The sequence below is a fragment of the Canis lupus genome, chromosome 5 (genome assembly GCF_003254725.2).
Source record: "Canis lupus dingo isolate Sandy chromosome 5, ASM325472v2, whole genome shotgun sequence".
NCBI lineage: Eukaryota > Metazoa > Chordata > Mammalia > Carnivora > Canidae > Canis > Canis lupus.
The window spans coordinates 65,297,574-65,320,907 of NC_064247.1; the positions used below are offsets into that span (position 1 = coordinate 65,297,574).

The 23,334-nt window shown below is 48.1% G+C and overlaps 1 protein-coding gene across 12 annotated transcripts in view; it reads right to left on the reverse strand.

Annotated features, from left to right (window-relative positions):
- The window catches only part of LOC112646807 (BTG3 associated nuclear protein), a 104,902-nt gene that overhangs the window by 14,402 nt on the left and 67,166 nt on the right, over positions 1–23,334 (reverse strand). For 7 of the 12 annotated variants that reach the window (XM_025427070.3, XM_025427065.3, XM_025427066.2 and 4 more), the window contains 4 exons: positions 18,622–18,789; positions 13,877–14,007; positions 12,173–12,244; positions 10,351–10,389 (listed from right to left, as the gene is read on the reverse strand). In XM_025427070.3, coding sequence (XP_025282855.1) covers positions 10,351–10,389; positions 12,173–12,244; positions 13,877–14,007; positions 18,622–18,789 — 410 coding nt within the window. The remainder of the gene's footprint in view (positions 1–10,350; positions 10,390–12,172; positions 12,245–13,876; positions 14,008–18,621; positions 18,790–23,334) is intronic. The other 5 variants (XM_025427071.3, XM_025427069.3, XM_035716048.2 and 2 more) reach the window with 1 other exon arrangement.

The window sequence follows — 23,334 nt, forward strand, 5'->3', positions numbered from 1 at the left end:
GCTGGTGGCCTGAGTCCGGGCACATGACCTGGGAGGTTCGTGTGTCCCTCTGCCGGTGCCACTCCTGGAGGGGGGACACGTGCACGGACAGTTGGGGCAGCTATCACTGGACTGTGGGCCCCTGTCATTACTCCTCCAAAGGCTTCCATCATAAGATCGCCTGTGTGTGGTCATCTTCACCATCCTCCAGCTACAACGCCAAACGCAGAGCACAGGCCAACCCGAAGTGGCGAGCACAGGACTGTCCCTGACGCCAAGCGCACAGCGTCCAGTGCTATGCACACGTCTGGGACATAGAAACATGAAGTGAGAACAGATGCTGAAAGCAAATGCACAAGCTCACAGGAGTAGACGAGAAAGCAGAATTAAAAATCAGTCTGGGTCACTTTACAAGCTTTTTGTTTGTTTTGCTTTGGGAGTCCCCATGAAACAATGGCCTGAATTTTAAAAATAAGTGACAGTATGTGTTTGCATGTGAAAACCATTCCAAGATTATGTTTCTACCCTTCACACGTGTCATGCAGAGAGCAGCCAACAGTCTGCTGGTGCCTCCCTCCTGCACACCGCACACTGGACGTCTCAGATTCTCTCTCTCTCTCTCTAGCCCAGAGCCAGGGGCACTCACGCTTCATTTGTGGACTACAAATCCTTCCAGGGAGGGTATCTCACCCAGGATTTCCAAGTACTCCCCTCAGTACCCAGGTGAGAGAAACAAGGAACCTCCTGGCTGCTCAGAACAGAGACCGTGTGATCTGTTCCTGGGTCAGAAACTGACCTCTGCTCCGCATCGCGTGACACGTCGTCATGTTGACATTTGCACCGTCCTGCTGTGGGCTGTTGCAGGTTTCTAAATGTCAATCCTCACAGAGTCCAGGACGGAGCTTCCTCCCTGCAGGTGCGTAAGTGCACACAGCACGGTATGGTCCTGTTGGGCCGTACCCTCTGTCCATGGGACACTTGTACTCAGCACAGGCTCCTGAGGAGGGACACTAGGACCTTCCCCTCCACCATCCTCCAGATTCCCCAGATCAGTGAGTGAGTGAAATCATGTAGTACGCTCTGAAGTCACTCACCAGCCCATTCACACAGCAGCGCTCCTTTGTTAACCAGGCTCCCAGGCACAATGAACCTATGATTTCTAAATAAAGATTCCTCATGAAAACACCATGAATTTAATACTCAGTGGTGCATTCTTGAAGCAGGTAAAAAGAAAAGTGGGAAGGTATCCTGGGCTTGAAAACATTTTATTCTGCTGTAATTGTCATGTGATGGTTCAAGGGCTCTGTGTGACATCACTTGGGCTCCTGTTTCTTATCCATCAGGATTCAGCACATGGCATGCCTCTCACAAGTATGCTGGCCCTCCATGGCCCTCCCTGCTCGTTTCCCAAAGGACGACTACGTGTTTCCGAGGTCTCCAAACCTTAAAACCAATGTCACCCGCCTTCCCAGCCCTGACCCCCCAGTGCTTTCTCCACTGGCTACTGTCCCTTCTGTAGTATAAACCCCGAGGCTACATGGAGGGCGGGGAAGAGGCTTGGGTTTTATGCAGGGGGGGGCTGTCAGAGTGCCTGAGTTTGCACAAGGGAAGGGCCGGGTGTGATCAGAACAGGGATGAAATGGTGTTGCCTGGTTGGTTCAGTGACTGAGCATCTGCCTTTGGCTCAGAGCATGATCCCGGGGTCCTGGGATTGAATCCCACAATGGGCTCCCCACGGGGAGCCTGCTTCTCCCTCTGCCTGTGTCTCTGCCTCTCTCTGTGTGATGAATGAATGAATGAAATCTTAAAAAAAAAAAAAAGAACAGAGATGAAATGTCCTAAGAGATGACCTCTTTCATACCCTACCTCTGACAAAGGAAAAGTAAACTCCATGCAATGGCAAGGAGGCCCCCTTCCATCCACCCTCCCTCCATAAGCCAGAAACTCAGAAATCCCATTTCTGGGGCAGCAGGTTTCCTCTCAGCAGATGCCACCCAGGGGGGGATGGCTCCTGGAACAGAACTCTTGGGTGTAGAGAGCCCTTAGCTGCTCTGCGCCATCAGCCAAATCGCAGGCATGATGGCACAGGCTGTGGGCTCCCACTGTCCGTCCAGGCATGGGGATGCTCCCCCCATGACACACCAGGCTTACCTGCAAGAGACATGGACACATTTCAAAGACCATGGCAGAAAGGCCCAAGGAAATCAGTACACCTCCCTGGCACAGAGAGAGTTCAACTTGGATCCCACCAAAAAGAAATTCTGGAATTACTCAGAGGTCACTATTTTTCAGCCTACTGAGCTATAAATTTTAAATAAGTACACCTCTATACATTTCTAGGCTGTCACTCATGATTAAAGTTACCAGGGAATACACGGCTGTGTTCCTAAATAGCTTCAAAATGAAGTGTTTCAAAATGCCTCCTACTTACATCTTACAAATAACCAACAGCTAATTTGGAATAATTATTGTTGTATTCATTTACCAACAATTATCAAGAACTGATAGCATGGTACTACACTGGGTTCTGTAAGGAACAGGAATGAATAAAATTTGTGGACCTAATGGTATTAAAACTATTTAGAGCTTAACCTTTTAAACATATTTGAAAATGATTTTAGGGTCTGCCCTTGATTTGAAGACTCCTCCTTGACTGGAGGCACCAGACCTGGATATGAATTCCACCCCAAGGAGCTCAGGCTGGGCCGTGGGTGCATGAGCAGCATAGAGTTTCTGTCCTAACAGCTGGGAGTACCTCTGAGGTAAAGCTCCTTCAGCCTCAACTATTCGTAACCCGCTCAAAGACAACCTCGTTCCAGCTACACACAATTCTGAAAACACACATTTAAGTAACCAGTGCATCCAACTTCTCTCAAGAAAGCATCATAATATCCTTCCCACCCTGTGTCCTGCATGAACCAGCCTGGTCTGCGACAACTGCAGGGAAACATGACAGGCTGTCCCCCTGAGACGACTGAAATGACTATCCTTGCTGCTCAGAGACCGAGACAGTCCAGAACCAGCTCCTGGTGCTCTGCACCCGCTTGCAGCCAGCCCATGTCACTTTGTATGACAAGCCTCTGCTGGAATCCAAGACGATTCCTGAGACCTGGAGCCAGCAGCAGGGCACACAGTGGCCCCTGTGTCCCATCCAGGCTAGCCGCCTCACATGGGGTGACCCACAGCCCTGTACACACTTGGGGCTAGCCAGAAGGCTAGGCTTCCTCAACCAGGCGACAGGAGATGCACACTTGTTTTTGTGACTTTTCTAGGATATTTTTGGAACTAATCAACACCAAACTCATTCTGCTCTGGCCTTTATAAGCTTAAATTATATTTTCCACCATCTCTAGTTAGGGAAGGCTTTTCCATAAGGGATTCATTCCCTGAACTACCTAGGTCCTCCAAGATTTCTGTTTGTGTCTGGCATGCAATGCAGAAACATATTTTCTTGAATGGAACGTTTTTATGAGAAGTGAAGTGACACAGTGTATGCTGTTGTGAGGTGGAGAATGCTCTGCCTGCTGTGGCAAACCATCTATCGTGGACCACACCTCGCAGAAATCCTACACTCCTTTACCGCCACAGACAACAACGGCTCCCACCACCCACACCTCCTGCACATACAACACATTCTCTACATATCCACGTCCTTCTTCTCACCCACTTCAAAAAGAGTCGTGCACATAAAATGCTGGATACTTCCTGTCTCTGCTAATCTCTTCCCCAGCTGAGTTTAGAAGGCCCCATTTCACGGAAAAAATTCTGAAAGCTACTAAAATTTACTTTCAAGTATAAGGAGGAATACAAATGCCAAAGAAGTCAAGAGAGGTTTAAAAGTTTAAAGAATGCCAAGCTATTGTTAAGTATTGGTAAAGTCACCTCACAAGGGCAGTGGGAGCAGCCTGGATTTATCGCTGTGTTGCTTAGCTTTGATACAAACAAATTGTGTGCCTGCCTGGTGCATTCGTCATTACAGAGATGGGCTTACTACCAGAACACACACAAAACTCTCCAGGTGTTCACATCAATGGAGACTGTTTAGCTTACAGACCTATTAAACTTTTCTCATACACATTTTAGAACATTAGGTACAGCTACTTAAAAAAAAAAAAATAGTATCACAACACACATCTAGCTGAAATAGTACTAAACCATTCTGTGATTCATGGTCTTAGCAACATGACTAAAGCCCAAGTTTTATGGATTTCCCATGTGGCTAAAAATCTCCCACATGTAGAGAAATAATTGACCCAGATTTCAATGTTTCAACAGATAGGATATTGCCTAGCAACAGAGTTTGGTACAAAGTGAGTGTTTAAACCTTTCTCAATCTGCAGCCCATAGCAGACATGCTGAGGAACTGTGCTAAAAGCCAAAAGGAAGTACTGCCGTTGTGGGGTCACCAAATAGGACTCAGAAGGTCCTATGTAGAGAGGATAGATCAGAACACAGCTCAAGAAAATAAAGAATCCCTCTCAACCCCAAGTGGTGGCGGCAGTGGCGGTGGCAACAGTAGCGGTGAGGCTGTTCTAGAGAACTGGAGGCAGTTTGGGGCTTCAGGGGTCATAGGATCCGTCCCGGGTTTTACCTCCCTGCATAATCCTGTCCCCACATGTAGAATAGGTACCAACACCCACCTAGTTCCTGAACCTCTCTCCTCACCTCCCCAGGAATGCCACAGGAGACGTTATGATGCAGGAGAAAACATGTCCAGCCCCAGAAAGGGGTGCCTGAAGCCCTGCGGGCAGGAGGCTCCCCACTCACGGTTGGGAAGCCTGCTACATGATGTCCAAGGTTAAAGTGACCTCTAGCTCCTTGTTCTTGGTTGTGTTTTGATCTTTAACAACAACTTAGGATCAACTGCAAGAAAAAAAGGCCTTGGCGCCCTCTCAGGACTGAGTGCCTGTCCCTGGGTGAAGAGCCCAGCAAGCAGAGAAGAGCCGCGGATGCGGTGCTCCAACATGAACTGGAGGGCAGCCAGTGGCGGCCAGCTATCCAAAAACAGATCGCTCTTGGAGCATTATTTCTAGTCACATGAATACATGTTTAGGGCTGTGCTTTGCTTTCTTAAACTCCCAAAGAAATGACATAAATGGAATGAAAAGATATCTGAGAAATTATATAAGTTTAAATTTTAAAAATCTAAACTTTGTAAATGCAAAAAAGACTTTGTAAATGCAAAAAAGACTTCAGACTTTCAGCAGTTCAATGATTATTTCACAACATATAATTAGAAAAATGCATCCGACTTTGATCATCAGCCAAGCTGCCCCAACAAAGCACACCGTTAATAAATCCCATGAAGTTTCTTAATGTGGATTTGTGCCACATGGGTGGGCTGCTGTCTGCCTGAGGTCACGACACTGGTGCTGACAGACTTACCCTCAACCCATCAGCTCAAACAGGGAGGGTCATTTCTGGGGCCCGTAATGTGCTGTGTGATTCATCTAGTAAAGGTCTCCCTAAAAATACTTAGGTGTCCTTCACTGCAGTCCTGCCACTGCCGCCCATGCTTCCTGCACCCCAGCTGTACACGTGGGCTGAGCCCTCCCTGGCACAGCATGGGCCCCCCCCTTGAAGGAGCTCAGAGTCAAGGCACACTGGGCGCAGAGGGGATGCCGAGAGATGCTGTGACCCTCCTTGCCTCATCCTTTCCAGCTCCAGATGACAGCACAGACATTCCACACCACCCATAAAGAAGGCAGGGTCATCAAAGGGGCTGGCGGGTCTATAGCTTCAGTTATATCACCTCTTGGAACCCTGCCACCTTGTGCAAGGCCCGGGGCCACAAGGGGAGCCTGCACAAAGGAGGATGGCCTCACTGAGCCCCCGGGTGTGGCCCAGCCCAGCTCCAGCCCTGGATGTGGGCCCTACAACAGGCCAGACAGCTCAGACTCCAGATGACCCACCCCAGTGATGCCACTGCACCCAGCAAAACCATGGAGATAGGCGGGATAATGACTGGTTGTGGTCATCAGCCCTAGTTTTGGGGCAGTATGTTGCACATCAAGAGGTAACTAAAGCAAGAGTGACAGTTCAACTCCTTACACAGGGAAGCACCCCTGTGCCTACAGCCCTAGTAGTGTCTCCGTGCCTACAGCCCGACTAACATCCCTGTCCCATTGCCTACAGCCCGAGTAGCATTCCTGTCCCCAAGCCTACATTCCCTACTAGCATCCCCATCCCCATGCCTACAGCTCTACTATAAGGTTTTCAGCGCCTGCAACTTAGCATCAAATAGTTCTAATTACAACATACACACTGTTACCCAAACTTATGGATTTCTGCTTATTTGTACTTGCATGTAATTGAAGCATGACTCACTCATGACTGGTTCTAATTCAGGAAGATTTAGACTAGACTCTCCCACTCTACCATGCCAATGTCAATTAATGTCTGCCATCTTTAGAGATCTGGTCCCTTTCTGTCCAACCATCACTCCCACTTACATGACCAGTGGAGATGAGCCACTGGCAACACAAGATGCTCAAGCAATCAAGGAGTGGATGTGTCAAGAGCAGTAGATACACTAAATGAAAAGTATCTTGTCTGTATTTAACTCCCTTTACCCCAGTTGATCCTGCCTTAAAAATCCAAACAAACCCACAAGACAAGATTTATATTCTTGCTAACATGACTGAAATGCTCGGCTGGCAAAGACCCCACTCTGCCCTACACGGTGCTCTCAATCTGAGCACTATGACATTATGCTCTAATTCAAACAACACATTTCCTATGCCTTATGTAATCTAAACCCCCCCAAGAAAACAAGTACTTTAGAGAAGGAAGAGGGGAAAAAATAAAATATTTTCATTTTAGCAACATAATGAGTTACAGGAGATGTCTGGTCTTGATGTGAAGTCATGTGGCTGGGAGCTCCATGTCTCCAGCATGAGACCTCAGAGCACTCCTGCTTCCACCGTAGTCCCAGAGCCAGGCCCATCTCCTCCTGGGACCCCACACAACACCCACTGCAAAGCAGGGCACATCCTGCAGCTTTGTAACCACCTTCTGCCCCGCTTGTCACAACGATGCAAACTTTAATATCTTATGCTTTCATATCACAATTTGTTTTGTGGAAGCCAATTCAACACTGAGAGTATTTTCAGAATAAAAATCCTTTCTTTCTGGTCACTTCTTTCTTCCACTACTCAAACTGAACCTCTCTGCATGAAGTCCGTACTTCCACGTGTAATTCTATGACTGCATCACCATCTCTTAAACAGAGTATAATTATTTAGTTGTTCTTCCAACTGATTAGATAAATCTGAAAAATTGTCAGTTGGCAAACCTTCAACTAGATAAAAGTAATCAGAATCAAAGCATGTATAGTATCTTTTGCTATCTAAACCCAGAGGGTCTAAATATTCCCTACAAAGACTTGGCAACATTTTTATCCAAAACTCACCATTCAAATTAAAAAACTGTTGTAACAAATTCACAATCAACTATGGTGTGGCATGTGATTTCTTGAGAGGCTGAAGCCTCTCCTGTAATTACATCTGAGCATACCCACCATTGTCACCTGTCAGCTTTCCCCCACCGTCCTAAGGGTTGCCCCCTTAAATCCCAGTGTCTGCTTCTGCCAACACCTGGGGACACTACTAATTGGTGTCAAATTTAGATGGTCTCTTTAAAATCACTTTCACTTAATTATAGCACACAGTCCTAGCCATGCAAAAAGAAAGCATAATTCACATCTGACACTTCAGCACAAAGTGCTGTGAGGGCACAAAACACCATGATAAGTTCACAAAGCACTACATCATCAGGACACCAGTGCCGGAAAGGCCCTGACTAAAGCAGATATATCCCTGATCTGAGAGTGGATCATCTGGGATGGGCTGGAATGGACCATTGTTGTTCCTGCTTGGGGGATGAGACTGGAGAGCCACACACACATACTCAGAAGACCTGGAATCTGAACAGTGAGGGTGTTTCACTAAAGTCCAACTCTGACTCATAATCCCAGGGTACTGATCATCAGGCTCTAACAAGGGTTAACAGAGCAGAGGGGCACACTAGACCTTCCCTTACCAGATTCCATGATGCACAGAGCCAAGTCTACCTGCCCCACAGGTAAGGTGGCACAAGGACCAGCAAAGGCCCCATGGCGTGGAAATGGGGGGAGCAGCTGTAGGGTGGCAAGCCCCCGCCCAACTGCAGGGGAAGGAGCCACAGACCCCAGCGCTGTCCTCCTGTGGGTGGGGGTTGGGGCAGTGGGGTGGGAGCTGGGGGGTTAACCCAGAGCCCCTGCTCCCCGCACTGCTGTGCCCCACAGGCACCCCATCAACAACATTGAGTGGCGTGGCGGGTTCTGTGTCTTGCGAAACATCATTCTGTTCTGCGAATTTTCAGTTAACTTAAAAAATGCAGCTGTCACGAGCAGAGTAACTTCATAGGAACAAGAGCCAGCCAAGTGATAAAATGACACGGAATTTCCACAAAGGGAAAACAAAAAAGGATTAGCTAAACAGACTGACCAGGCAGCTTTACATAAACACATACTGTTTATTTAAATCAGAAAGCTGAGCTTCCTTTAAGGAAGCAAAAGGTGGCAGATACTACAACTCCTCCAGCCATGTCAGTGTGTGCTACCTCTTCCTGAGCTCTGACTGCACGTCCCACACACAGGATGGATGGCAGGACCCGGGCAGAGCTAGGGAAGGCAGGTGAGGCGGCACAAGCAACCTGAGCCAGATGATCAATAAATTATGATTTGTGTAGCACAGACGGCCATCAGCACAGGAGCTCTACTGCCCTTCTCAAGAGATGGTGAGAGAACAGGAGGAGCGTCTGTGAGAGCATGTTGCTCCCTAGGACAGGCCTTGGCAAGACCACCAACTTGGAGGAGGCAACCCTTGGTAAGTGTACACAAAACACCTTGGTTTTGCATCATTTTCAGAGACGGGCTCCTCTGATGGACATTCCAGGAGTCCTTCCTGGGTTGAAAGCTGTGCCACTGTCTCGGCCATGAGACTGGGCTCTCTGTTCTCATGATTTATTTAGGACATGCTGACTCTAGCCATACGTGGTAACAACAGTGCTAACATAATATAAAAACCTGATCCTTCTACTGTTCAAAAATCCCAAGTGGAATTCTCAGAAATAGAGACAAAGAAGAACAGCCATGTCCCACACTTTCTTTTCTTGTGAATTAGTATAAATACAAACCACTAAGTGGTCAAAGGCAGAGATCAGCTACAGACGATGACCTGACCTCTCCGACCCTAGCTAGGTGGGACATCTGCCTAGGAGATGAGAAACACACAACGACAACCTGCTGAGAACTGACCTCCACAGGTCCAGCCCAATGACCTTATCTCCAAGACAGGGTTCGGAAGCAATGACTGGGGACCGTGGGCTAACTCTGCACTGTTGCAGCTTTCAGGTGCTTCAGGGCTCTGATGAAAACCTCAAGTGTGTGTTTCCATGATGAAACTGAAAGCAGAGGAACTCCAATCTAAACAAGTGATTTAATCTAAGGTCTGCTACACTTCTCCCAAAGTGTTCAGGGGGTTCCAGATAAAACCCAAGAGGTGTGGTCGCTGACCCCTCATGTTTGAGCCCAGGAACACATTCCCCAGGCCCCCATGCCGGGCCGACACCAGGCCCCCACCAGTGGTGACAGACGTACACGGGTATTTCAGATGGGGGAGACCAGGTGGCTGGTCTCCAGGATACCAAGTACTATGGTCTTGAGAGTAAAGAGGCTCTATGTTTGTGGCTCCAGGTCATGTTCTATAAAAAAGGAAAATTCTCCAGACTCTCTTTCATAATTATTCAAAGATTATACATGTCTCTTTAACAGAAACTCTTCAGAAGGGCATAAAAATGTCAATCCTCAAATTCACCAGCAATTTCACTGGATCTTAGGAAGTAAATCCCTCCCTAGAAACTCTGATGGCTGGAATACTCGGCCTTGTAAAGATAGTTCATATCTGGTATGTACAATGACTATTTCAGTTATGCTTTTTGTCAGAGATTTTTTTAAAAGGCTGGTGATTGGCGTTTTGCAGTAAAATCCATGAAAAAAACCCTACCTTATCCTAATATATAGCTATTGTACAGACATGGCCATCAACAGCATTCACGTAAATTCACAGACAACAATGCTAAAGTGATAGTGGAGTGTCATCTACAAAGCAAAAAGCTACGTAAAATCCCACAAAGAAACAAATGTTGCCCTGAGACCCAACGTCCAGGTGTCCACACCCTTTGGGACGTCTGTGCCAGCAGGGGTAGAGCTAGCTTTTCCCTAAGGCTGACGCTGCACCACCGTCTTGCCCCCACTCCTCCCCATGGCAAGGCAAGGTCTGGTGACCCACACAGCAAGTAGGTATTAAGTGAGAGCAAGTGAGCACTTACCTGCCCATCCTGGCCTACGTGGTGTATCTGTAGATTGCCCTGCAGAATGGGTGAAAAAAGGAGAGATCAAGGACCAGAACAACTTCCAGATACAGTGACACAGAGGCAGGATTATCCCATGCCATCTGTGAATAACCAGCAAAGCCATAAGTGTCAGTTCTACAAAAACTCAACCCCTTATAGCAATAAAAAAACCCAAACAAAAGAAAAACTGAGTTTACAGATACTATTTTTTCTGATGAAAACAAACTGAAGAAAACACTATACCCACCCACCCCCACCCTGACACCAAATGAAAATGTCATTTCTTTCCCCACTTTTTAATTTTGAAACAATTTTAGATGGATGGGAAAAACCAGAAGTCACACAGGGAGGTCCCATGTACATAAGCCAGCACCCCTGACGGAGACGCCTTACACACATGGGGTGTGCTATCCCAACCCAGAAGCACACAGGACACAACACAACCAACCAGGTCACAGCCCCACTGGGTTCACCAGGGTATAAATGTATTTTCATTTGTTTAGGGAAAAACTATTGTTTTAGGTCTAACAGACTCTGTTAAAACTTCTTGCAGATACCTTCATCTTGCAAAATATTTAATTTTTAAATGAACATGGTAAAGTTTTATTGTGTTAAGAAGACAATCTCATAGGGGCGCCTGGGTGGTTCAGTGGTTGAGCATCTGCCTTTGGCTCAGGTATTGATCCTGGGGTCCTGGGATTGAGCTCAATACTGGGCTCCCCACAGGGAGCCTGCTTCTCCCTCTGCCGGTGTCTCTGCCTCTCTCTGTGTGTCTCTCATGAATAAATAAATAAAATCTTAAAAAGACAATCTCATATTGTAACTTATCACAAACTAATCATTAATGGCATCAGCAATTTCTTTTAATTCATTGCATTCTAATTTCAAAATTCTAATCTTCTAACCAAAACAAAAAAATGCTGGATTACATAGACAAGAGGGATGTGCTTATGAAATCTGGAAAAAAAAAGGCAAACCCATGAAATCCAAGAAATATTCAAATGATTTTTTAGTAAAAACAATACAAAAGCGGGCAGCCCAGGTGGCTCAGCGGTTTAGCACTGCCTTCGGCCCAGGGTGTGATCCTGGAGACCCAGGATCGAGTCCCACGTCGGGCTCCCTGCATGGAGCCTTGCTTCTCCCTCTGCCTGTGTCTCTGCCTCTCTCTGCCCCTCCCCGCCCTCTCTGTGTGTCTCTCATAAATAAATAAAATATTTAAAAAATTCCAAAAGCAAATCTATATTGATTTTCCTCCAGGAGGCTACCAGCCAACCATGCGTGCCTTGTGCAGTGAAGGATCCTAGCAGACGTCTCAGGCCACTAGCTGGGCCTCACACTTCTCTTCACCCCTAAAAGGGAGCTTCCCCACCTCAAGGAAACACCATGCCCACAACCTCCTCCCACCTCACCATCTATTTTCCTTCCCCATCCAATGCTGCTGCTGCTCCAGCAAGCTTCCTGCCTTGGCTTGCCTGCCCGCCAACCCACCCATGAACTGACTATTCTTGAATGTCAGGCCCTCCCCTCAGGTGAACAAGCAAGGACTGATTCAGCAGGACATCTTCACCCACCCCCAGAGCCCCTGTGCCTCCTCCCTTTGGACATAGCCTCCAAGTGAAAGCACCTCTGTCCAGTAATAGGTCCCGAGGCCATCTCCCCATGGTCCCTCTCCCAACACAACCACCTCCTGAGGAAACAGGAGTCAGGTGGTCACTGCTGGACATCTGTGTCATCTGGCGACTGGCAGCCATCCACCTCATGTGACCAAGGTCAGAGTGGAGGAAGCCCAGGGACTCACCTCGCTGTCCTGCGTGATCTGCACCTGCTCCCCTTGTGGCACCTGCGCGATGTGGAGGTGGCCCTGTGGGATCCGCAGCAAGAGAAGACACCGAGAAGCATCAGAAGAAAATGAAAGCCACAGGAAACAAGAAATGCTTTCGGAAATTTTTGTCCTTGATTACCTGCTGACAATTCAAGACAACTAACTCCTAAATAGTATGACACAACACATATGTGGTATATACAGCCCCTTGAAGTCAAACTTTTGGTGTATAACACATACAGAAAGAACAGTTTGCAATGATTCTTAAAGAAACACTGGGGCCTAGGAAAGATCTGTTGAATCTTCAAATGTTACCAAACAGGGAAATTCAATAATGGGAAAGACATCTGGAAAAGAAGAGAAATAGAAATTTCCCAGAAAATTAAAAGAATCGTTTTTTTAAAACATACTATCAACTTGGAGGGACCAGAAACCCCAAGGAAGCAGCAGGTGGTCTCCTAGGGGCCTGGGAGTGCTGGAAGGCCACACAGCAGTGCGTGAGTGGTGGGAAGCCTATACATGAGTGTCTATGCTGAATATGTGTCAAGCAATGTGTCTTAAAGAAACACAAAATTATTTAAATAGGTGGGTAAACACCAATAAAGAACCCTACTAAAGCACACTTAGGTTTGCAAGGCAGCAGACAACTCCTATAAATGCAAAAGTGGCTCAACATCGCTGCAAAACTTTCTGTTGCTTTGGTTTTACTCTGTGCAAACTGGATCAATGTTATCTGTCCTGGGATTCCTTCAAAGACTTTCTTATACTAAGATAAGAGTATCTGCCTTTGTAACTGTCAATTAAACAGAGAATTCACCATTCATCACTGCTTTATCTCCTCTGGAAGATGAAGAAAACCCCCCTCTAAAAGCACTCGTTAGCGCTTTCTGGAAGCCCTCCCTTTACCAAGCAGCACTGTGAGTGCCATGTCAGACCTAAGGCCACCCTGAAACTTTCAGGAAAAATCCCTCCTGATGCGGGCATGCAGCAAAGCAGCTGGGTGGAACTAGAGCATCAACAGGAGTCCAGAGTATGCAGAAAGTGTGCAGCTCCCTAGCAAAGCTCCTGCCCTCGGGTTCTCCCCAGCCATAGGACCCAGGAAGGTTCTGGAGGAATTTCTACCTGGCCATGCCATGCAAAGCAGGGTGAGGCAGGTGTGTGTTGGCAAAATGCTGGGTTAACTGCCACACAAACTTAGTGCACATCACAAAGTTCCAAGGAAGTGCTTCACGCTACCCAAGGTCACTAGATTTCTCTACTGATCACAGAAAGAAATTATTGTTTTCTTCCCTCAGTAAAACGGTACCTATGTTCCTGAACTGAAAATCATCTATGGTGCATCTACACTGCCTCTCAGCAGGACAGACAAAAGCAGGGATGGTCGAACAGCCTGACTCTTAGAGCTGACAGTGCACGCAGGGCAGTACATGTTGGGGAGCCATGACGGGCCACTACCAAGGACACAACCCTTCAGGAACTGCCCTCATTCATGAAATGCAAGAACTGGTACCCCTAACAACTTCTACTTTAAAATGGTACGTTGACCTCACCCCAAGCTACCACAGCATGACCCAGAAATGCAGGGGAGGCTGGTGGTGGCCCTCCCCACTGGCCATGCCCCAGCCCCACCCCAGCCTCCCCTGGCCTTCGTGGAGGCAGAATAGTGAGAAGGGTACATACTACTTGGACCTGTCCGTCTTCTCCGATCTGGTGGATCTGGACCTGCTGGGCATTGGCCAGGGCATAGTGCAGGGCCTGAGGCGGGGGCTGTGGCATCTCACTGGCGGGGGGCGGTGTGCTCAACACGGTCTCTGCAGGGAAGTACAGAAGGCTTTAGCAACCAGCCACGTGCACGCCTCTGGGCCTCCTGCCCTCCCCAGGCCCACACTCCCACGGAGAGGAAAGGACCAGACTCCAGTCGACAGGGCCCAACAGAGGAGCCCCAGCATTCTGTACACACCATTAGTTCTAAGTGCAAGGGAATGCAGATTTCTGACCTGTGGACAGAAAGAGAAAGAGTCTGAAGGACTGACTCCTGAGACAAAGGATTCCCATCTACTGGTTAAATGCAGTTGCTCAGGATTTATCGGCAAAAATGAAAAATAGGAATAAAATTGATAATAAAGTCTATTTTACACCGGCAGCAAATAATACTTGTTCTTGTACAATTAAACTCACTGGGGGGAAAGGGAAAAAATCCCCATCCACTTCTTTAAAGATACGTTTCCAATACGTTTCCAAACTTTACTTCCTTCATTTAATCCAAAATAAGACATTTGTGCTGACGTGCTATATATTAATTTTAGTTATAATGATATCTTAATAGAATTTTCTTAGACACTTAGAATATTAAGGCCTCAGAAAAACATTGATTTTGTGCACAGTTTTCAGCATAAAATCTGAACTACGGTGGACTGATGGTAAGAAAAACACATATCTCAGCAGGATGAAACTTGGTAAGAAGCAGACGCCTAACACGAATGTTAGGAGAAAAAAAACAAGGACGTAAAATGTCTGATTGCCCAGCAAAAGATTTTCATGTGTTTTTTAACAGCTCAATGGTGGTAATTAAACTGACATGGGATATTGACTCCATTGACTACGTGTGAAAAAATAATGTGGTGATGTGAAAACGTTAACACTTGTATTATGTCAGAAATTACATCCTTTTTAATGATTTCAGTGAACAATTTTAGGTGTCAATGTTTTAAAATATCAACTTAAAAAAATAAACAAATAAAAATAAAAAAATAAAGTCTACTCTGCTAGTAAATAAGAATTACATAACTTAATAAATTCCCAAATAATTTCTGCTCTAGTGTTAATAAAAAAAGAAATCAAGTGATCTTGCCAGTTCTCAAATGGTTCAAAAATACAGGAAGAATGATGGTCCCCAAGGTTCTAAAGAAACTACAGAACACAGGACTATGTAGGTATGAAGTCAATGGTTTCCAAACCTAAGAATCAAACGTTTGCATCTACCAATTAATCAACAACTCCCTAAAAATCACACAATGTATGTAGACCAGTTTAAATTCATGTCTCATAACTTGTACTGATATCAAAGCCCAGTGCAAAAAAACATGTTGGTGACTTTTTTGTGATCAAGAATCCTTCAGAGCCGACAGTGCTGACGCTGGTGAAGGTTCCAGACCACAGCGCCCCACTGTCAGAGTGCACAGTCAGGAAGGCAGGCCACTCCAAGGGCCCCCCTCTGCTGACCTGGCTCTTCTCTGCATCCAGAAGAAGGGCAGCTGCACACACAGACGGGCAGGCAGCAGACTGTTACAAGCTGGTCCTCCGCAAGCCTAAACTACAGGCACTGCACAGACACTCCCTCGAGGCTTTCAACTCACTGATGAGGGCTGCAGGGCGCGCAGAGGCAGCCTTCACAGGGAGATGCAGCCGTCTTTTTCACTTAAGCAGTACACAAGTTCACACGATACTACCAGACAGGAAAGCGCAACACAGATGTCTTAATGAACTGATTTTGTAAACATCCATTGGCACTAGTAATTTCACAGTCTGTGCTCACAGGGATAGCACTAATTCAGACTTAGAGGAACCTGGGCTCAGGATCTCTTTATAGCACGTATTTAGAAGTTCCTTTTTTTGTCTGCGGATAATTCAAAAGTAAACAAGGCACACAGCTGGAATCACTACCAATTCCAAATTAAGCCAGCCAGGAATCCAGGAATTTTACTGGGTTATTTCTGTCACCATCTCCGATTTGCCTTGGGAGGCTGGGAAGATGCCAACGGAGCAGTGAACCACCAGAGGCCCTTGAACTAACCACCTACTTTGCTCTATCTGATTTTAATGAAGAATGTGGCACAATAAACACAGAAACAAGGACAGCAAAGGAAATTTACAAAGCCATGTGCTTTTCAGGGGTGCCTGGATGGGGCAGTCCACGAAGTGTCCCACTCTTGGTTCCTGCTCAGGTGGTGATCTCAGGGTCAAGTGATCAAGCCCTGCAACAGGCTATGCACTCTGTGAGGACTCCACTTAAGTTTCTCTCTCCATTTCCCTCTCTCCCACCCCCAGCTCTCCCTTGCTCTCTCTCTCAAATAAACAAATATTTAAAAAACATAAAACCAGGGGCGCCTGGGTGGCTCAGTGGGTTAAGTGTCTGCCTTCAGATCATGATCTCAGGGTCCTAGGATCCAGTCCCGCATCGGCCTCCCTGTTCAGCGGGGAGCCTGCTTCTCCCTCTCTCTCTGCTCCTCCCCGTTCTCTCTCTCAAATAACTAAAATCTTTAAAAAATATATATATATATATAATAAAGCCATGTACTTTTTTAAAAAGTTTGATAAAATAAAAATACATTTTGTGTTTCTCTCAGAAATTCAATTCCAGTGCTCCCTGGGAAACCTCTGGCTGCTGGTGGACTGCACAGGAAGCAGCCCTTGTGACTAAAGAGCTAGAATGTGAGGCTGGGTGTCGCAGCTCAGAAGGGCAGTCCCAGTCCTCCCTCAACAGACACCTGGGGCCACTAGGAATGTAATTATGCTCCTCACCCTCCTCCCTGCTCACAGCTGGGTGCAGAGACCAGTGGCAGAGGCAGCAAAGTTCTCTTGTGCAATGACACCCACTCCGAAGTCCTTGTGTCCCTGCCCCACGGGCACAAGTGTGGTAAGCTCCTGAGGAAAGGGCCGTGACGCAGGCCACGAAAAGTGCTGCTGTGTTCTGTGCTTGTTCCAAAGCCACCGGTGCAGCCGGTGTTTGAAACCATCCATTCCAAACAACACATCCTGAGACACTGGGCACACGTCCCCCAGGACTTGGGCATGGGACACACGCTCACGTGGTGGCTACTCACCGCCCACAAGACGCCAACAGCACCTGAGACTTATTCAAATCCAAAGCATCTCTGAAGAAATATGGACACATTTGTAAACAAAGGAAAAACAAGAAACTCATCTCTGGTTAAACTGAATTATTGTCACTCAGTTTAAAGAAACGCTAACGACTGGAAGAGCGATGAACAGTTCCAAACAAACAAGCATGAAACTAAGTCCTATAATCTCCAACCACATAACACGACCCACACCTGAGTAGGAGGTAAAGACCGCTCAAGTCTCATTGAGGCGAGCAGCAGAGCGGCCCAAGCCCTGCTCGGACGGACAGCTTCCACACTCCAGGGTGATCCGCAGCAGCTCAAGGGCATCACCTGCCCCTTGTCAGAAACACCGCCTCAGCCACTGCCTGGACATCCTGAGTCCGAATCTGAACACGATCCCCAACAGCCACACTGCCTCGCCAGAACCTCCAGAGATGGGCTCCATCTTGCCATTCCTCCCCATGTATTCAGGACACACACGGTGCTGATCGTGGGTCCAGCTCTGGCCAGGCCACACGGATTCCCAGGGCGAGGACGACAAAACCCCGTTCTGCCTAAAGCCCACCTCCCTGAACCCACGCTGCCCTCGCCTGCCCTCCCAGGACCCACAGAGACGGTCTAGTTCCTCGAGGAGTCACTGTGTCAGCACGTCCCACAACCGCTACCTCCTGACGCTCCCGAGCCAGAACTGCTAACTGTAACAGAAAGGCCTACATTCCTCAGAAGATTCTTCCATACAGCAGCTCACAAAAGCAGGGCTTTGGGGCACAACTTGTGTGGCCACCTCCCATCTTCAGGAATTGCTGGCAAGTTACTGCCAAGATGACGGGAGGAAAACGGCATCCTGAGGTCTGCCTCAGAAAGACAAAACCCTGTGAGGACTCCAGGTGACCCGGTCACCACAGGGCTCCGGAATAAGAGTTCTGGCCGACCCTGCTGGGGCTGCCCTGAGATCCTGACCCTAGCTCAGGTTCGAAGAGCCATCGCCGAGGGAGCCACTGTGGAGATTTTTTTTTTTTTAATGTTTTTGTTAAAATATTTTGAGATGTGTGGGGTGAAAGGCAATACTAAAATCACACTGCTGTTCCTAGTGAACATTTTCCTCAGGAAAAAAATAGTCGCCAGCCATGCCGGCGAGGAAAGTCTAGAATGTCCCCCACCTGTGCTGGGGAAGTCTCACTAAGGCCCTGCTCTCAGAGCAGTAGTGATGAGCACTACAACCTGGCACTGCTGCTCCCTCCCTCTGCAGTCCCCACGCCAGCACTGTGCTCAGGGACTGGGTGGAGGGACACACAGCACAGAGGCTCACAGAGACCAAGCAGTCCCAACCTTGCTCCTCCTCCCAGCATCAGGCCTCCTCAGAGGTCTGGCTCTCGAAGCCCTCCATCTGGAAATCTTCTAGGAGGGCCTGGAGGTAACCCACCCTGCAGGGGGCACAGAACGGGGCTCCAGTCACTGCGCTCTGACACGGTGGGTGGCCCGGTACGTGGCCGTGGATGGTGGCAGGCCCGCGGGCTCACTCTGGACCACCGCTCTCGAGTCCCACAGGGGGAATGCTCTGCGCGGCTGAACGAAGCATACCTGAAGTGCTGTACGAGGACGACGACGGCGTTCTCCTTGAGAAGCTCTTGACGGCCAGGCTCTGGCCTCGCTGTTTTCGCCGCCAGGCCGTCCGACACTTGGAGTCGATGCTCTGTTTGATTCGGTACCAGTCAGACTCCGTGATTCCAAATTTATAGAAAAGGTGACCTGAAAGCACACACCCATGTGGAAGGATATGAGATAAAGGCCTCTCCTTGCATCCTGGTCATGTGGGAGCAACTGGAACACAAAATGTGATTGGGGTTGAGAGTCTCCCCTACAGGTGCACCTGGAATGTTAAAAAGTCCTTGTCTAATGAACTTTCACAGGCCCCCAGGACGCCCACACTCAACTCTGACCACTCCGTACCTCACACAGGGCACTGTAGCTATCCTGAACCCTGAGAATAGAACCAGGGCCCATGACTCTACTGGAGCCCTGTTTCCAATCACCAACTCACCTCCTCCTGTGCCTCTGTGTCTGCAGCTGCAGCTGTCCCCCCTTTCCCGAGTCTTTGCTCAGACACAACCTCAGCCTAAGGGCCGCCCTTAACCAGCCCATCGGACCCCAGGCCCCCCTGCACCCCAGGCACCTCTCTAGCACCTCAGAAAACTGATATATTTACTGTGTTTGGTACGCCACAGAGCCCAGATGACCCAGGCACATGGCAGATGCTCCAGCACCAACCAGTGCACTAAAGGGTGGTGACAATTCAGCTGAAGACATTCTTCCAGCCCAAGTCAGAGGGTGGCTTATGTGACTCAGTGTGCCCTCCCTCTGCTTGTCCATCAGGAAGAAAACCACCTTAGGGCACATCAGTCTTCATTCTCAAGAACCCTGCACACCCCGTGGAAGGGCATCTCCTCCACTCTGCCGCCAGCCATGGGTACATGCAGCCTTGCCGTGGTTCTCCAGCCACCCAGGGGAGCAACTTATTGGCACCCACATTGGTTAACCACTTCCGCAACACAGGCCTCTTGGGACATGCCTTTGGTCCCCAGCGACCTCCTCACCAACAAGGAAACCCGGCATCAGGGAGGCCACCAAGGGATGGTGGCAGATGGAGACCCTCACTAGACACTTCACCTCTTCCTGGTGTCAAGTCAACAGAAAGTAACAGTCATGAGCCTGGGAACCACAAGAAACACTCTTCAAGGGGGTGACCTCTTTTGGAGCTGGCTCGTGAAACTTCACTGATAAACGGGAAAATAAATGAATGGAATTCAAATCTTCAATTAAAAAAAAAAAAAAGGAGCTGAACAACATCCTGTTCTGAATGCTAGGAGGGCTGAGTTTCCACCATCCACGGAGTTTAACAGACACATGATCCCTAAAACCTCCCACCAAGACCACTACACAGAGATCATCACCAGAGTGAGCACCTGTTTTCCAAATTCTATATAAGTGTTGAGTTTCTTTCCTCTTGGAAAGACACTTCTTGATTTTATGAGCACATGCTTAAGACCAATCTGACTCTAAACATGACGACCAAAATTTCTATAACTTAGAGAAAAGGAATTAGGTTGAGGAGGAGGAGGATTTACAGGATCAGAAAGAAAAACAATCCAAAGTATTTTAGCAGCCCTTCATAATCCTCGTACACAAAAGGAAATACACACATGAAGTGGCAATTCTTTGCTAATTTTCAGGTCATCTCTAAAATAACCACAGATTATTAATCAGTATTTGCTGCGCACTTGCCACATGCCACGTGCGGCTTTGAGTACAGGGGCTAACTCAGAATGTTCTGGGCTAGTTACCAATTCTGGTGACAGGAGCCCAACTACGGGCTGCGGTCATTCAGGAGCCAAGGGCAGCAGTGGTCCCCAAGGGAGAAACAGCAGTCACGCATCCCAGAAGGCCCTCCAGGGACGCGCTTCAATGAAACGTTTTACACCGTCCTCCTATTCTCCCACCTTCAACTCAGGGAGAAACCTTTCAGATGCCTCCAGGGATTAATGATATCAGTGAAATTGGGATAAATGACATTGTGTGGAACTTTAAAAACTTGTTAATAACAGAAATGAATATCTACAACACCTACAAGGAATATAAATGTAATAAGCGAAAATGCTGATATTTAAATTTAACTTTGTAAAAACCAATTTGCCAGTTCAACCAGTTCAAAACCTGGCTTCCATCCTTTGAAGAAAAAACATACATTCACACAGTTACACATTCTCCCAAGACCTCCCATCACGTATTCCTTCCAAAAGCAAGCCTGGACTCTACCTGGACAGCAAAAGCCACCCTGCCCGCTGCCAGGAAACCATATGGAGTCCACAGCACAGCCCCCTCCCCTCGCAGAAGGCACTGAACTAAGGTGGGGAGTGCACCCCTAGGTGCATGCCATTCTGGCTTCAGCTCTGCCTTGGCCTGGGAACCTGACACTGCTGCTTTCTCTAACAGCACCCAAGCAACCTCAGCTTAATGAACAGAGGAGGAAAAATCTTAATGAGAAACTTATTTTGATTTTAACTTTTTTCACACTTGTTGAAGCATCTTCTCTCATGTTATCTGATGCTTACAAGAAAACCTCACGAAATAAGAATGCCAATACCCTAGCTTCAGTTTCTGTCCAATTATTAGTTAGGAGTGAGAAATGATCATAAAATCCAGGCCTCCTGGCACCCACCCAGATAAAACAGCAATGGTGCCTCCCTCTGCCCTGCATCCAAGCCCCCCACCCCATGCACGCACAGGAGACCAGCGCCTCCTCTCCTGACCTCCCTGCACTAGGCTGCCACCCTGGCTGCCCCATGCAAGACACACAACCTGAACGCAGCTTCCAGGGCCCTGCCCCAGCATACAGGGTCCCCAGACACCTGTAGGGCTTGTGTCCTCTGCAAGGCAAGCCACTTGTCCCCTCACCATCTTGAAGGAGAGTGCTCAGGAGGCAAGCACCTCACCACCACCCCCAAAGACTGCCCCTGGAGCCTCTTCCCCAGGTCCCCTGGCAAGCTGTCTGGCCACCCTCCCACCCCCCACCAAAGAGCTGCAGCTCCATCTGCTGCACCGTTAACTGCCTTCCAACTTCCTGGAATGCCTATCCTGACACTGGTGGTTCAACCCATAAAACCAGATTCCCACTCCTGCACCCACAAGCCCCACAGAGGGGCTGAGACTCACTGTGGGAAAAAGGAACAAAACTGGTAATCTCATGTCCTTGGTGGGTGGCAAATGGCTTATCATACACAGAGGAATGAAAACACCATCACTGTTAATGTAATCTCAAGTTCAAGCAGAAAGAAAAGCAGAAAACTGAGTGTGAGAAATTTATTTCTTAAAATTAGTCCTGACTTGATAGTGACTAATGCAGAAAAACAACAGAACTCTTCAGCCCCCGAGTGAGGGGGACTAGCCGATATGTCTCTCCATGCACCGTTTGTCTGTGTCCTAGTGTCAGAGCCAGGCAAGCCTCCATTCTCCAAGCAGCGGAGGCCTCAACAACTGAGAAGCATGATGGGAGTAGAGCCTGAGGACCTCCCTGTGGCTGGGCAACCTATGAGCAAGGGCTCCGATGGTCTCTCACCTATGCTCACCAACCCGGCCTCCCAGCTCTGCACTCCCACTGGCCATCTCAGTGTCCCTAAACACATGTGTTGGGTACCTCCACCCCAAATAAGCTGTATCAGACACTACTACATCTGATCACCAAGTTTCCAGCAACCCAGGCCCTATCTGTGCACTGTCGAGTGTCCCCCATAATGCATGTCCTTCCCAGGACCTCAGAATGTGACCTCCCTTGGAAACAGGGTCTTTGCAGATGTGATTAATTAAGATGAGGTCATATGAGGAGTCTAGTGGGCTCTAGATCCAACACGACTGGTGTCCTTATAAGGAGAGAAGAGAAACATATCCACAGGGAGGAGACGCAAGTGTCAGCACAGGCAGTGATGGGAGCTGTGTTGTCACAAACTGCCAGCCACCACCAGAAGCTCCTGGAAGGGGCAGAGCTCAGCGCGTGGCCCTGCCGGCGCGTGGGCTGAGCCAGCAAATTCCTGCTGCGTGAGTCCCCTCGGGGTGAAGGGCTCCACTACAGCTGCCCCAGGGCGCTCCTGCACCCCACAGCCCAGGGCAGCACAGTCAGCACACCCAAACTCATACAAGCAAGAGCAGTCCTGAAGCACGGCCTTCTGCCAGCGTGGCTGACGAGACTGAATGGGCTGACTGCAGTCCTCTGTATGCAGAAGCCTCGTGAGTATCTCTCCTCCACGTCTGCAGGCTTCCAGATGCCTTCAGAGACCCAGAGTGGTCTATCTGACATGCGATTTCATTTCCTTCCTAGCAACTCGCACAACTTGCTCTAGCACCCAGTCTAAGCAGAGGCTCACGTGATTTGCTAGGATGAACCCAGGAACAAAAGCCATACTATACTCTCAATTCGAGGGGAGAAAAGCAACTGCTTGCATTCTTAGGTGACATCCCTCAGGAAAGTGTTCCCAATTTTTAAAGTTACAATAATATGCTACTTAGGCATTGAGCACACAAACGGTAGGGTCAAGTTATCCAAATCTGGGGAAAGCCCAACAGTCCTGGAGAGCCCTAAACAAGCTGACACCCTGAAAAGCAAACATGCTTTTCATGGAATATTTTATGCACTATTTCTCGCTTTCAAAAAAACCTCCTTGTTCCCTCATTAGAAAGGCAGTTCTTAGAAACACAGCCTATTGTATATTTTAAAATGGTAATTTTTTTCCCCAGTAAGACTGG